A 16563-nucleotide genomic window follows, 5' to 3' on the forward strand; every position below is an offset into this window, starting at 1 on the left:
AAAAGAGGTACATTTAGTAACAAGAGACCAAGAAGGTGGGTACCCATGCCGAGCAAAACTCTGAACCCAATTCACCCAACAGAGCATTTGAGAGCATCTGTAAAGGAGTCAACAATCTCTAGGAAACATCATGGTGCTCTCTGAGAATACCTGTGGCAAAACCACACGACAGCAGAAGCCAGGCTCCTCACCATCACTGTGGGATTCCCCACGTGAAAAGAGAGAAAACAAAAGAACAAACCTTGTGGGGCTGGATGGGAATGGTGTGAACTCACAGTTTTCAAAGTACAACAGACATAAATACACCAGATCTGAGCATCCATAATACACGGTGTAGCGCGTGCTTCTGAACCACCCACGGAGTGGGCCTGGGGCCATGACAGCCAACAACGGGAGCCCGGCTGCCGTGACGGTGCAGGGACTCCCCGTGAGACGGCAGGTCCAGGCTTTCAGGGAGAGGGCGGGGGGAGTCGGACATCTCACTGTGCCTGAAATCGAGGACATGCTGGGAAGATGACAGACAGCAGGACAACACGGAAGCCAGCATCCAAGGCCTCCCACTGGCTGAATCTGGGGCATTCCGAGCACGAAAATAAAGTGATACCATGATGGTTTGAAGGACACGTCCACAAATGCACACAGGAGAAGCAGAACTGGTCTGTGGAGGCAGAAATGCTCGGTTTGCTGCTGATAGGAGGTTACACAGAGGACTGCCACGCACATACAGTTTGTCTCTCTGCCTCTCAGCCCTCTCTGCCTCTGCCTCTCCATCTCTCAGCCTGTCTCTCTGTTTCTCCCTTTCTTTCTTTCCCTCCTGTGGATCACCTTCTCCCATGAAGCCACTCTTGCCATGAAGGCATCACTGGACAGCTCCAGCCCCGTGGAAGGGCAGGGCTGCTCTCGGGATTCTCACAGCTGAGGCAGCTGAGAGGCAAGGCCCCATCTGCGGGAAACAGACACGCATATATTCAGGGTCCAGAGTCATCTTGAATGGACCTGTCCTGCATTTGCAACTTTCCTCTAAGTTTGTGATCACTTCAAAAGACTCCTGTCAGAAGACAACTCCACTGGACAGAATGAACCGTGCAGACGCCCACCCTGAGGCTCCCACCAGGCTCAGCCCAGGAGGCGGAGATGCAACCAGGGCTGTGCCCATGGCCGGGACTCGCTGAAGAGGCCGAGCAGGTTCAGCGCCCACCCTCAGTGCTACCCACGTGGCCAACCTGACCAGAGGCCGCTGAGAAGAAGGCATCCCACAGACGCGCCTGCCTGCCATTTCTATTTTCTGCCCATGACCCATTTTTCCTTACGTCTCCATTTTCACAGTCACCACCTAGTGATCCTCTCCGAAGTGTTCCTTCTATTTTTTCCCAATCAGGAGAGAATTTGGCCACACTGGGGCATCCTGTTAGCTGGAAGCTGTGAAGGTGGAAGGGCTGGTACCACTGACACAAGAATCCTGGGCTAGGCTCCAAGCCGCCTCCCCTCCCACCCTTGGGGGGTCTACACAAGGGGTCACTTCCAGATCAAAGCCAGCCCAGGTCCCTAAAGAACTTACCCTTCTCTCGGCCATGGGGGCATCTTTGTTCTGATCCACATCTACCTGGGCCACCTCACAGCATCCTCTACTCACCCCCAGCGCCCCCCGCCTCCCCTGCTCCCCACAGGGCCTGCTGGAAGATGATAGAGGGAGAAGAGATGATAGAGGGAGAAGAGAAAGCTATCCCATCGGCCTCCTCCCACCCCCAGCAGCCTCAGGAAAGCAGCCTCATCATCTTCAAAAACTTAAAACTCGCTAATCTCAGGCGTTAACAACAGGGCAGCCCAGAATGGGGACCAGGTCCTAAAACTGTGTTGGGTTAAAGCTATCAGCAAGTGACCACCCAGCAGAGCTGCCAGGAGGCTGGGGTTTCTGGAATTCTCCCCAACTCAGGCTGTCTCCAGGGACAGCCCAGGAGAGGCTCAGGCAGCTACCCATCAGGACCCCAGGAAGGAGAGCCTCAGACCCCAGTTTTGGGTGTGGTGATTACAGATGTGTGGGGAAGGGAGGGGAGGGAAAGGGAAGGGAGGGGAGTTAGACCCTCACCAAGGGCTGCAGCACCAGCACTGACCTACAAGGCCCAGCCAGGAGACAGGAGTAGCAACAAGCAACAACCGGGGCATTCACACAGGAGGAAGCCCCCACTGTGCAAATGCGGCCACTTTCAGCTCATCACAGGCACCCGGGGCTCTGGGCTCATTCTGATTCTTAACAGAGTGCTGGGTATGTGCTGGTTTGTATTATTCCTTAACTGAACACAATGATGTGCCGCCCTCTACAAGGATGCCATAGAGCATGGGGGTGTGCCCATGAAAAAGTGCTTTTAAAGGAAACACAGGAGCGGAAAGGGGGAGGAGCTGGGCCCAAGGCCTGTGCTGTGAACTCTCAGAGACACCTCCTGCCCATGAGTCCAGGCAGGTGCTAGAGACTTGGTGAAGACAGGACCACCGCTGTAGGCACAGGCATGCACCCAAGGGCCTGGGGGCCATGGGCGTTCTCTATGTTGAGCCATAGCAGGGATGAGTCCTCTCAGGAAGGTAGGCAGGTCCTGGGAAGGGGTCCAGACCACGTTTGGGCACCGCCGTCCTATAATTGAAGAGTGTCTGGAACACACCAAGAATGGAGCCAGAGCTGCAGGACGTAGCTGGTGTATCTGAGACACAGATGGCTCCAGCTGTCTGGGTCCCAGCTGCCTCCAGGACATGCCACCACGTGAATCTGTGTCGCCTGTCATTCTCATACCGCGGCTATGCAGTGTTCACAGGGGAATGAGAACACTGTTCATCACCTGTGCTTTCTGAGGTGCCTGCACGTGGACAGACACAAGCCCTCAAGGCCGCCCAGGGACCTACCTCATCTCCAAGCAGGGCTGTCCCAGCCCTCGGCCTGCCTCCCATCCTCTTAACCCTGGGACAGCTAGAGCTGCAGGCCAGGTACTCCCAATCTCCATGGTCCCTCCCGGATGCTCACCAAATGCAACTCACCCTCATGAATCTCAGCTCACAGGATACCAGCCTACACACGACCTTGACTGCTACTTATGTTTATGCTTTAAACTTCAGCAGAAAACATGGATGGACCAATGTCACAGTATGGAAAAAGAAAGGTCCTGAATTCATAGGACTGATAGGCTGGTAATTCTTTTCTTTTTTTTTTTTTTTAACTTTTTTAAAGTGGAATCTAAAAAATAATAAATCTATTGATATATATAAAACAGAATAGATTCACAGACATGAAAAACAAACTATGGTTACTAAAGGAGAAAGGGAGGGAGAGGGACAAATGAGGTCTAGGGATTAACAGATACAAACTACTATACTAAAATAGATAAGCTGGTAATTAACCTAATGCAACCCTCAGCAAATACGCAGCAATTCAACAGCACTATGCAAGGTCATAGAAAGATACTCTGGGAAGCCACGGAGCTAAACAATTCTATTAAATCCGATTATAGCAGAGGTGTCTGTTTCTAAGTTCAGGAATGTGACCAGCAGCTGGGAAGGAGTCCTGACATGGGCTCCATGCCATCAGCAGGACGTCATACCCTCCACACACACCAGCAGAGGCACTGGCTGCTGTCAAGTGCAGGGCACAGTCCTGGGTGGCCATGCACCTCCCACTCCTGTCATGTACCAGCCTGCTGCAACCACCTAAACCAAGCTCCATGGACCCCTCACCTGACATGTGTCCTGTCCCCCGAGGTCCCCTTGGTTTGTGACTCCCACACCTTACATGGCATGGCCAGCCTCAGCTTCCTCATCTGACCAGAGTTCCATGGTCCAGTGGTCAGCACAGGCTGGTCCCAAAGATATGCTGTCCACAAGAGCCTATGCAGGCAGTCTCCCCTCCAACCTTGTAGCCCACCTTCCAGGGTCATATCAGGGTCCTTTCCCAGCAAACTACCAGTGGCCTTATTAACAGAACTAGAACAAAACAATTTTACAATTTGTATGCAACAACAAAAGACCCCAAATAGCCAAGATAATCTTGAGAAAGAAGAACAGAGTTAGAGAGATCATGCTCCCTGACTTGTGACTATACTACAAAGCTGTGATTGTCAAAACAGTATGGTACTGGCATGCAAACAGAAATACAGACCAATGGAATAGGACAGAAAGCCCCCAAATAAACCCATCCACTTATGGTCAATTAATCTACCCCTCAAAGAGGCAGGCATATACACTGGAGAAAAGACAATATGTGGTACTGGGAAAACTGGACAGCTACATGTAAACAAATGAAATTAGAACATCCTCTAACATCACATACAAAAATAAACTCAAAATGGACTGAAGACCTCAGTGTAAGACTAGATATAATAAAATTAGAGGAAAATACAGGCAGAACACTCTTTGACAAAAATTGCAGCAATATTGTTTTTGGATCTGTCTTCTAGAGTAATGAAAATAAAAGCAAAAATAAACAGGACCTAACTAAGCTTAAAAGTCTTTGCACAGCAAAAGAAACTACAAACAAAACAAAAAAATAACCTACAGAATGAAGTAAAACATTTGCAAATGATGCAACTGAAAACAGATTAATTTCCAAAATATGCAAACAGTTCATACAGCTCTCTCTCTCTCTCTCTCTCTCTCTATATATATATATATATATATGTATATATATATATATATTTATCACTGACCCAATGGATGTGAGTTTGAGTAAGCTCTGAGAGTTGGTGATGGACAGAGAAGCCTGGCATGCTGCAGTCCATGGGGTCACAAAGAGTCGGACATGACTGAGTGACTGAACTGAACTGATATATATATATGAAGCCCAATCAAAAAATGGGCAGAAGACCTAACTAGACACCTGTCCAAAGAAGACATACAGATGGCCAACAGGTACAGGAAAAGATGCTCAACATTGCTAATTATTCAAGAAGGGCAAATCAAAACTACAATGAGGTATCCCCTCACACTTGTCAGAATGGTCATCTTCAAAAGTCTACAAATAACAGCAAGGATGTGGAGAAAAGGGAACCCTCCTACACTGTTGGGGGGAATGTAAATTGATGCAGCCAGTTTGGAGAACAGTATGGAGGTTGCTTAAGAAATAGTTACTGGGAGGTGGGAGGGGGGATCGGGATGGGGAATACATGTAACTCCATGGCTGATTCATGTCAATGTATGACAAAACCCACTGCAATTTGCGAAGTAATTAGCCTCGAACTAATAAAAATAATTGAAAAAAAAAAGAAATAGAGTTACAATATGATCCAGCAATCCCACTCCTAGGCATATAACTGGAAAAAGCAAACACTCAATCTTGAAAAAAATACATGCACCCCAGTGTTCATAGCACACTATTTACAACAGCCAAGACATGGAAGCAACCTAAATGTCCATGGACAGATGAATGAACAAAGAAGACATGATACTGTACATATAAAGGAACATTCCTTAAATAAAAGGAATTTTGGAAAAGTGAAAGCCACTCAGTCATGTCCGGCTCTTTGTGACCCCACGGACTATACAGTCAATGGAATTCTCCAGGCCAGAATACTGGAGTGGGTAGCCTTTCCCTTCTCCAGTGGATCATCCCAACCCAGGGATCAAACCCAGGTCTCCCACATTGCAGGTGGGTTCTTTACCAGCTGAGCCACAAGGGAAGCCCAAGAATGCTGGAGTGGGTAGCCTATCCCTTCTCCAGGGGATCTTCCCAACTCAGGAATCAAACTGGGGTCTCCTGCACTACAGGCAGATTCTTTACCAACTGAGCTACCAGGGAATATTACTCAGCCATAAAAAAAGAATGAAATGACGTCAACTGCAGCAACATGGATGGACCTAGAGATTACCATACTAAGTAAAGACAGATATAAACATCATATAATATCACTAATATGTGGAATCTTAAAAAAGGATACAAATGAACTTATTCACAAAACAGAAATAGACTCACAGACACAGAAAACAAATTTACAGTCACCAAAGGGTAACAGAGGGGAAGGTTAAATTAGGAATTTGGGGTTAACAGATACACACTACTATATACAAAACAGGTAAAAAATAGGACCTATTATATAGCACAGAAAAGTATATTCAATATGTTGTAAAAACCTATATTAAAAAGAATCTAAAAAAGAATATATATACACATATACATAAAAATACATAAACATATATAATTGAATCACTTTGTTGTACACCTGAACACTGTAAATCAACTATACTTCAATTTTTAAAAATACATTTTATTAAAAAAAAAAAAAAAAGAAAAAATACATTTTATTGATTCAAAAAAAACCTACTGGGGTTCAGGGAATCCACTTGTAAAGAAAACATCAGCCATACCTTTGTGTGACTTACTGCATTTCTGAAAGATGTGCTATTTTCAAGGACACATTATTTTTTTAAAAAGAGGACATGCACTTCTGTGGTTATGACAGGTGCAGCCAAGTACTCACTCTACTGCAATAAGCATGTAGATTTTTACATTTGCTCAGATTTTCTAGTAAAAATTAGTGTCTAATTTATTTCTCACATATACTTCTTTCCCCCTGTGATATGAAGCATCTCTATACGCCTGCTCTCGCCAGGCTCTTCAGACCACCATGCGCCTCAGAAACAAAGTGAAATAAAGATCAAAACTCAAAGGCCTACATCTGCACAAAGTTAGCAAGAATCTGGTCAAAACAGGGCTCTTCCTAATATGCTAAAGTCCCCAGGGGCATCTCTGCACTGGTCCACAACATCATCTCACTGCACCATTTCCAAGGTGATGTCCTACTGTGAAGCACTGTGATTCTGACCTATGCTGTCCTTCACGGCTGCACGCAACAAATGGGGATCCTAGTTCACAAAACTGCACACCCACTGAGGGGCCATGCTCCTCTTCTGACTTCCTTCTAATGTTTGGAAACCACACACGTGCAAGGCACGCACCCAGATTTGCCAAGGAACAAGCACACATTACCATTTCCTGTGCCACATCATCTGGCGTCTCCCTCTCCAGGTCAAAGGTGAACTCTATGGCCCCGTTGTCCTTGGGCTTGCCCTTCAGTTTCTTAGGGTCCTCAACCCAGAGCCGCAGCGCGATGGTGGACTTCCTGCCATGGTCCTCCTCGGCCAGCTCCACCCTCACACCTGTGTCCTCCGCGAAGAAGGCGTGGCTGAGCAGGTCCTTGATCTCATACCTGGGAAGGAGGCAGCTGTCAGGTGGGGCAGGGGCACACCAGCTGAAAGGGTCCTGTACCTGCCCAGCAACACCCCCTGGCCGGAAAGTCCTCTGATCATATCACTCACTGGGCATTTCTGTCCCCGAGGGCAGCACAAAACAGTACATCTGCATTCCCTAAATCTCAGGGGAAGAGGAAAAACCTGCTACTTGAACACATCTAACTACATACTATTAAGACCTTTTTTTCCTCTCTCATTATAAAAAAAAAAATCTCCATTATTAAGAGATTTGGGTAATTCAGAAAAGAATTTTTAAATCAGGCTCTGCACTGTCCAGACAAAGCCTGCTGAGATGCTGGGGAGCTCTCAGCTGTCATAAGATACCGTGGATCCAGGTAAAACTGAACTGGACCTGGACAAGGCAAGCCCCATCCTCCCCAGCTCACCACCCGAGGGACCCTGACCTCCAAGAAGCAGGGATAATTTTGGAGGCTCCCAAGGACGGGAATGGGGGGGGTGTGGTGTGGCGTGTTGCCCTGCTAACCACTCTGCTGCCCAAATCCACATCCCTAAATGCTTGCCTAATTTCTGATCTCTGGCAGAAACAGGTCCCGGTGCTGTCCAGGGCCTGGCTCTCTCCCAGCTTCCTGTCTGTGGTCACCGTGGGCTCTGAGTTCCAGTGGCCCATCACCAATTCTACTGAGGGCAACACATCCCACAGGCGGTGGAACCATGCCACCTGGAGAGCCACTGTGCATGAAAAGGGGAGGGAGGGGTGAGCAACCCTCACACAGGCTGACAAATGCCTGTGGGGACCCTGGGGAAGCCCAGAAGCCAGGGCCCCTAGGGGGGCAGAGGTCACAGCCCCTGGGGGCTCTGCCCTGATCTGGGAGGTGGTTTCTGTACTTTTCTGATGTGAGCTATAGTTCCCACTTTTTTAGTATTTTCTCTTTAAGAAACAAAACATGATAACGTGCAGGGGGCAAAAGAGAAGACTCAGGAGATCAGGACAGGCCTGAAAGATCAGGACAGGCCCCTACATGAAAAATAACAGAAAGGACAGTGGTCAATGTTGGGCGCAGTAACATGGGGAAGGGGCATGGGCTGGCTGTGCAAGAGCAGAGACGGAATATGAGGGGGTGCTGCTGCTGCGGCTAAGTTGCTTCAGTCATGTCCGACTCTGTGTGACCCCATAGACGGCAGCCCACCAGGCTCCCCCGTCCCTGGGATTCTCCAGGCAAGAATATTGGAGTGGGTTGCCATTTCCTTCTCCAATGCATGCATGCATGCTAAGTCGCTTTAGTCATGTCTGACTCTGTGCGACCCTAAGGACAGCAGCCATCCAGGCTCCTCTGTCCACAGGATTCTCCAGGCAAGAATACTGGAGTGGGTTGCCATGAGGAAGAGGTATTAAGGGGAGACGTGGAGGAATGGGGAAGGTGGGAAATGGGCAGGATAAAGGGGCAGGGGAGGGGGAAGCGGTGAGAGGGAGATGGGAGAAAGGAGGAAGGGAGGAGGGATGGAGGGTTAACGGGAGGGAAGGAAGGAAGGTAAGAAGGAGTGGGTAAGAGAGAGAGTAAGGAGGGAGGAAAGAAAGGAGAGACAGAGGGAAGAAGGAGCAGCGAGGAGGGAGAGGGAGGGAAAGAGGAAAGAGAGAGGGGGGAGGAAAGAAGGAAGGATGGAGGAAGGCTCAGAACACACACCCAGCTTCCTGGCTGACCAGCTGAGGAAGGCAGGGCCTTGATCTGAGGAGGGAGCTGGTCCGGGGGCATCTGGAGGGCTCTGACTTGAATGTGGGACTTTGAAATGGGTCAGACAACAGGTGCATGAAAGACACAGCCTGGAGTTGAGAGAGAGGGGCAGGATGAGGCTCGACGGGAACCCTGGCATGGGGGTGTCCTCCAGACTGGGGGGATGGATAGGCTTGCCAGGGACAACACAGAAAAAAAGCAACAAGGGCAGGATGAGGTCCCAGTAGCCCCCACACTCCAGGCTGGGTGGGCGAGAAAGCAGCCAGTAAAGGGGATGGGGACTCTAGGACAGCACCCAAAGCCAGGGTGCGTGTTCCAGGCAGCAGAAGTCAGGCAGGGGGCTGCCCTCCAACTGCCCAGTGGGCTTGTTGGGACCCAGTACGTCTGTGGCCTGAAGTGGCCTGTCTCCCAACCCTCGCCTTCTCTTGGGATGTGATTTCAGGCAGAGCAACAGCCCAGATCCAGCGCTGCCTGGGAACTCACCTTTCCTCCTTGTTTTTGCAGATACACTCCCCAATAATCTCCTTGATTTCAGGATCGTGCACTTTCTCAAAGCTGGCTGGCTTGATGCCCTGAAGACGACATGAGCAGAGTCACCTGACATCGAATTGGGGTCTGTTTCTTGCTCACTTCACACTCACCCCAGTAGAAGAGAAAACGGGAAGTGCAAGAGGCTTGTTTGGGGGTGGGGGACAGGGGCATCGTTTCATTCTAAGGCCCCGCTGAAGGGTTACTGGAAGTAGTGAGGTCTGAGGACGAGAAAGACTCAGGGGAGACTCAGAACAGACGTGAAGGATGCTCGCTCTGCCTAATCCAGCTCCGCACAAGGGAGCATTTGCACTCTTACTGCACAGAGGAGGTGGGGGTGGGGGAAGGCACACCTACCCAAGGACACACACCAGCCAGGCAGGACCTCCCATGCCAGCAGCCCAGAGGGTCTCAGAGGCTGGACAGGGAACCCTAAAGAGCTGGCCTTTCTTGCCATACCTCCCCGGAGGATGCAGAAGTCACTGTGTGGTCACTATTGCTGGCCAAGGGCCACCAGAGACTCTGGCCACACTGTGGTCACAGGCAGGGCTGACTTCCAAGGCCTGGTGGCTGGAAGGGGTTGCAAGCAAGCATCTGCACGATGAAGGTCCACAGCCGGCGGCCAGATCAGATGACTTTCAGGCAGCAGGAGCAGGAGGTGGCCGAGTACTAAAGCGGACCAGAAGGCCAGCGGGTACCAGCCAGAGGCATGGGGGGAGCAGGATTCCGATCCCACAAGCAGATGGGATTTCAGGAGAAGCAGGGGCTGGAAGGCAGGGCTTATTTGCAATCTGCCCAGGGAGACGTTTGGGTGGAGGGGATCCTGGCTTTTGAAGATTTGGAACACAGTGAGGGCTCAACCATCATGTTCTTCCTCCTTCAAAAAGACTGTCTTCAAAGATTTCGTCCTGGCTTTTTTTTTAAGCATACATTTTCCCACAGAGAGGGATGGGGGAGAGGAGAAGTGCACCCTGGGAGTGCACGTGAGGCCCCAAAGTACCCAGCAAACTCCTGCCTAGGACATCTGGCCATAACCAATGGGTCATGCTGGGTCTGACATGCAGGGGAGTTTGTGCAGTAACAGACATAGCCCTTGGCTTTAAAAGTGGGCAAGAAGTCCTCCTTGAACATGAGACCCCCGTGTTACTCCACTGAAGCCAACAGAAAAAGAAATTTAATTATGCCAGAAAGAAAGGCCATAGTACTAACAGGGGAGGGAACCAGTGGTCTGAGAAGCTATAAACCCAGGTAAGTGTGCACATAGACCATCATTTAAATCTCTGGAAGGCAGTGGCAGAATGTGCCAGAACAAGGTGTTGTTTTGAAGGGGTTCATATCCCTGGGCTCAGAAGCACAGAGTTGGGGCAGCTGAGAAGAAAGGGAACCAAGACCCTCCAAGGACTGGAGCAGATGCTGGAGGCTGGACCAGTGTGTGAGTGTGGTGGGAGGGCCCAGGGGACCCAGAGCATGAGGGTGTCACGGCAAACAGAGGAAACACCAAGGATCAGGGAAGGCACCTTTCATCACATCTCCTCAAGGAGGCAGGGTAGGTAGGGCCTTGCTTTACTCAAACCAACACGGGTCCACGTAGGAGCCTTGGGACCCTGACCAGTGTCCTGTTTCCCAGGGCCTAAATGGGGGGCAGAGGTGCTGCTGAAAGAACCCAGGTGGCTAAGGAGTATGTGCCCAGGAGACTCAGTCCCTGTCTCCCCAAGCCCATCAGAGGGACCACCACCCCATCCATACACGCAACCAGGACCACGGTCAGCAGCAGCTCCACCTGCACCCTGGGCCCCAGCGCTCCACCAAGGCCTGGCAAAGAAGCCCTAACCTCCCTTGAGTCCCTCCCTGTCCCCCTGGAGGACCACTGCCCATGGCCGATGGGGCACCTCTCTGGTCAGCACCTCTGGGGAGCTGCACACCTCTGCGGGTATCTGACCCACACCCACTAGTGCCACTAACCAAGGATTCTCTCTTTCTACCTTGCACCCTCAGCTGCACAGAGGAGGTGCTTAGAGTTAGAAAAATGACTGATAGATAACTGAAAATGAAGACTCAAAGGACAGTAACAAGCTGTGACCTGTGGGGAGGGCTCAAAGTAGAGGGCGGGATAAGGGCAGGTGCTCTGGGGTTCCAAGAGCCGTGGCGCCTCACGCTTCTGCAGAAGTGAGGAGGCTGCAGGGAGGTGGGCGCTGGCATTGGGGAGAGGCAGCCAGCACTCAGGTGGCGGGGCCTGGTGCCTGCAGGTACAGATGGACAGTCAGGCACCAAAACCCAGAAAAGGCACAGACAGCCCCAGCCGCCCTGGGATGGGTGCTCCTGCTGCATTCCCCACCCAGCAGGACGGCCACAGAGGGAGGAAGGGATGCTGTTTTCAGAGCTGAAACCATCTGATCAAAGTCTAGGGATATGCCAGAAGACAGGAAAGCCAGCAGCCTCCAGGTGGCACAGAGGAGGGTCTCTATGGACCGGTGGCCTGGGCCTCCTGGAGAGGCCCCTTTGGTGCTCCAGCCCCGCAGCGCTGCCTGAGGCCCCAGTGAAGGCTCCAGGGCCCACCCACAGCCCACGTTACAACTGCTGCTACCCCAAGGAAGCTAGGAGACCCCCTACTAGTCCTCTGATTCTCCATCTGTAAAATGGCTTCCTTCCCTTCTTCACACAGCTCCTGTGACACAGAGCTCAAAGTGGGACACACAGCCAGCCCGTCACAGTGGCCGGGGGACTCACACAGGTGACCTTCCTGTAGATCTGGGCAGCATTCTGGCACTCCGCATAGGGGTACTCCGAGGTGGCCATCTCCAACATGCACATCCCGAAGGCGTACACGTCCACGGACTCATCATAGTGCTCCTCGTACATCTCTGGTGCCATGAACTCGGGGGTACCTGCACCCAGGAGCAGAAGACGCAGGGTCAGTGGTTGCTGGGCCCCGGAGCCCCCTGGGCCTCTCATCAGAGTCCCGCACCTCCTCCCCCATCCACAAGCCAGGACGGGCCCTGCCCCCATGCTCCCCGCCATTGGTTCTAGAATCCAGGATTCAAACAGGATTCTGCTTTACTGATGGAAGTTCCCCCCAAATCTGCCCCTGCGTCATACCCTCCCAATTCTAGAGTGGATCAGTTTATAGCGCCATCCCCTGATCACAGAGCTGGGAGACCATTACTTCCCAGGAGACAGGGTCTGTGCCAGAAATAATGGAGGTGCCTCTCTTTGAGGAGGCAGAAATCTGAGCATATCCCTCCTGGCTACAGGTCCGGATAACCCAGAGCAGACAAAAACTTGGGGTCACCACAGAGCTACATAAATTGTAAAAGCCCAGAAAGGCCCCCATGTCCCTAGATAGGCAGAGCATCCCTGACAGTGATCCCCTTCACTAAAGATGGCTGCCTGGGGACAGCTGGGCAGGCGCCAATCATCTGGCAGGTACCAGCAACGTGTTATGGTGAGAACTGCCCATCCATTCTAAGCACAAGAGATTTTAAAACAAAGCTTACTCTGAATTTTTAAGGACATGATAGACTCACATAGGCTGAGTAAAATAAGCAAAACATATGATTGTACATGCATGCTGACCATCCCATATAAAACAACAAGCACAGACCAAAATGACTCATCTAGAAGGTGGGGTTATGGCTTTTTCCTTTAGTCTGGTGTTTTTAATTTTTCTGTGACAAATATTTGCTTTAAAAATCACAGACTTTATAAAAAAAAAAATCACAGACTTCTTATTAAAAAATTAAAAAAGTCCAACTGAGCATCTGTCAAGCTGAATGCAAAGAAATAGGGCCATCAATTTCAATAAGACTGCTTTTAATTTCAACTTCTCCATCTTTGTTGACCTTGGAAGATTCTCCAAACGTTCCAGTTTTTTTTTTAAAAGCAGATATAAAACAGTACAAACTAGTGTGTTAAAAAGCATGAGGTTTGGGGGTATCTTGCATGCAGGTAGATTAAGGGTGATTTTAATTTTTTCTCCTTTACCCATAATTTCAACTTAAGATGTATTATATATTTACAAAAAAAGAGTTAACAGTTTGGGTAAAAAATGGAAAACACAAGAATCTATGTTGAGTTGAGTTACACATACGCATAAAGAATTATGGAAGATTCTATCAGAAATAATGATGAATGGAGAGAGAACTGGAGTTCAAGGGATCTTGCACTGTCAATTTTCATCCTTTTGGGTTTTTGAACCATACGATAATACTGAAAATTTTGGCATTTGGCCATGTCCATCTACAAGGATAAGAGAGAGGAGCCTCAGGGCTGCTGGCAAGCAGCTGGGAGCAAAGCCAGCTCAGAGAGGACCCAACTTACCTGTTCAGGACTCCTGATCAATCAGCTCAGTCTCTTCTGAGACCCTTGGGAACCAGAAATGCTGCTTTGCAAGAAATACCCCAAGGACCCAAGATGTCCTGACTCTGTGGGAGTAGAGTGGACAGTGGGTGTGTGGGGGGCCCAGCTCCAAGGTGGGATGGTGGGAGATGCCAATGTTGCACCTGTGCTAGGGCCACAGACACCGAACTTTTTTCTCTTTCCTTACAACAAAGCTGTTTACATCTAAATGTTAAGAAGAATGTGTGTGTGCTAGCACCCAAACACACATGTGTCCGGGGACCTCTGGGCGCACCTCCTGAGCCCCACAGCTCTGCATCCCCCAAGTTCCAGCCTCCACGGCTGTGAACACCCGCAGGAAGGACTGCGCCCACTTCACCTCCACCCACTCAGGGCCCGGCCAGCAGAAACACAGTGACAGCACACCATGACGGCATCAGATCCAAGTGGCCCTCAGGGACAAACCCCACAAGGGTCATGGGGAGCCTCTGGGAGGCCGCCACCACCAGATATCTCAAACCGCGTCTTATCTGCACTAAACCTCTCTGACGGCTGCACCTCGAATGGGTCCACAGTATCAACTGCCCCCCTGTACCCTGGACAGAGCACGGAGGGAAAAGCCTCATTCACAGGCCTGGGGGATCCTTCACCTGACCACACACCCCAGCTCAGCTGAGGCCCCTTGCTGGGGACAGGGCCCTGCTGCCCTGTCTAAACCACCTGTTTAGATGTGCTGACCAGCCTCCATTTACAAAAGCGTGGAGCTTTGAGGGCTCCAGCTGAGCAAGAGGTGGGGTGATCAGGGAGCCCCGTGGAGCCAGACACTGTGTGGGGCTCACTGTGCCTCCAGAAACATGCAAGCTTCATCTCACCCCATCACATCACTCAGCAACTGGAAAGTCCATTTCCAAGAGGAAAAAGAGCTGTCAGAGAAGCCCTGACTTCCAAGGCCAAATCTGCAAAGCCTGCCTGGACACCTCTGGCAGCTCAGAGGCTTGGTGGTGTACCCCCCAAACCCCTAGGTCCCCCAGCCAGGCCCTTACCTGCTACACCCATTTCATAGATACGGAACTGAGGCCTTAGTCAACCCTTGCATCACCACTCAGCTCCCCCATTCAGCCAGAGGCCTCACATTGACAGGACACCTGGTGGCTACCTTGTCCTAGATGTTGTCACATCCCAAAACCACTAGCCTGCCAGAGAAGTTTCCAGATTCCCAGCACTTCCATTTTCCACAAACAGGTCAAGTTCTGTCTCCAACCATACCACAAAACCATGAACTTGCCAAGCCCTAATCACCTCTCATCTTGCTGTGTGGGAAGAAGCCATCACATCATGGCATGGAGGAGAGCCTCTCCCAATCTTACCTGATCCAAGCTTCCAGAGCCATACCCTATAGCCACCTGACCCTGCAGCTCACTGGCACTTTCCAGACATCCTGAACCCAACAAATGGCTGTCCCACAGCCCCTTCAAGTACATTATTTGCAAAACCCAGGAAGGGCTCCCCCCAGCTCTGGTGGACACACACTGCCTGCTGTGTGCAGGACCAAAGCCGACCCCACATGGGGCTGGCATGAACTGCAGACCATGTCTTCACGACAGCCACAGCCACAGAGGAGCTTCTCTGAGGAGGATAAGAAATGCAGAGGCAGTAATAGCCAGCAAACTGCCATCCACATGAAATCCCTCAGCCCCCATGCCCCTCGTGCTCACTCCATGCCCCAAACTACCCCAAAGATTCCCTCTGTGGGTCTTGGGGTCTGGGGCACCCTCCCCACCCTCAGTCCACTGAAGGCAGCTCCAGACTCACTGACCACAAAGTCCCCACATTCTTCTATCCTCCAGATCTCTCTCCCGCACCCAAGTACCCTTAGTGTCCACAGGCCCTTGGGTGCCAGTGAGCCTCAGCACCCAAGGGACACAGCTAAGGGACTCACACACAGGGCATCCAGGGTTGCAGCCAGCATCGGGGGCACAGGCAGAGAGCCAGCACTTGCAGGGTGGTGATCCTGGGGGGGTGGGGAGGTACCCCGAAGCACAGGGGCATAAAGAGACAAGATGGGCTCACCTATCACACTTTTAGCAAAGGATGCTCTCTTGAGGGTGGCCAGGCCCAAGTCGCCAATCTTCACAGACCCTGTGGGCCCAGTGATAAAGATGTTGTCACACTTGAGGTCCCGGTGGATGATGGGGGGCGTCCTGGTATGCAGGAAGAGCAGGCCCTTCAGGATCTGCCGGCACCAGCTACGTAGAACCTTGGGCTTCATCACCTTGAACCGCTTCAGATACCTGCAGGTGGGGGTGTGGCTCACCCACGGCTCGTGTGGGGAAGGGGCCCCCAGTTGCTGAGGGCTGTGCATTTATTCCCCAAACAGGGGCACTTCTGAGAAAGGGCTGCTGGCCACACCAGCCAGGACCACCCCAAACAGACGCAGGCCCGGGGCCTCAGCCATTGCAACTCTTGGGCCCCAGGCCAAGCCCACCCCAAGGGCCCGACTGGCAGGGTGGGTAGCATGCTCACGTCTTCAGTGTCCCCGAGGTCATCAGCTCGGTCACCAGCACGATGCACCGCTTCCCCCTGGCACTGGACTCCCAGAAGTCATAGAAGCGCACAATGTTGGGGTGCTGCAGGCCCTTCAGCATCTCGGCCTCCTCCTTGAACCGCTGCCTCTCTAGTTTGGTGAGCTTCCGGTCCTAGGGAGAAACACACACGGGCTGAGAGGCCCACTACACAGCCTCAGGCAGCGGCCTTCCAGGGAGCAGGGGCCGGGACTCTGCCAGGC

General features: G+C 51.3%; 1 protein-coding gene across 6 annotated transcripts in view; it reads right to left on the reverse strand.

Moving 5' to 3' along the window:
* Positions 1-16563, reverse strand: part of WNK2 (WNK lysine deficient protein kinase 2) — a 144322-nt gene that overhangs the window by 84788 nt on the left and 42971 nt on the right. For all 6 annotated transcript variants that reach the window (XM_043927677.1, XM_043927676.1, XM_043927675.1 and 3 more), the window contains exons 3-7: positions 16302-16474; positions 15849-16069; positions 12171-12328; positions 9399-9487; positions 6962-7181 (exon numbers count right to left, since the gene is read on the reverse strand). In XM_043927677.1, the coding sequence (XP_043783612.1) occupies positions 6962-7181; positions 9399-9487; positions 12171-12328; positions 15849-16069; positions 16302-16474 (861 nt within the window). The remainder of the gene's footprint in view (positions 1-6961; positions 7182-9398; positions 9488-12170; positions 12329-15848; positions 16070-16301; positions 16475-16563) is intronic.

The sequence above is a fragment of the Cervus elaphus genome, chromosome 16, assembly GCF_910594005.1.
Source record: "Cervus elaphus chromosome 16, mCerEla1.1, whole genome shotgun sequence".
NCBI lineage: Eukaryota > Metazoa > Chordata > Mammalia > Artiodactyla > Cervidae > Cervus > Cervus elaphus.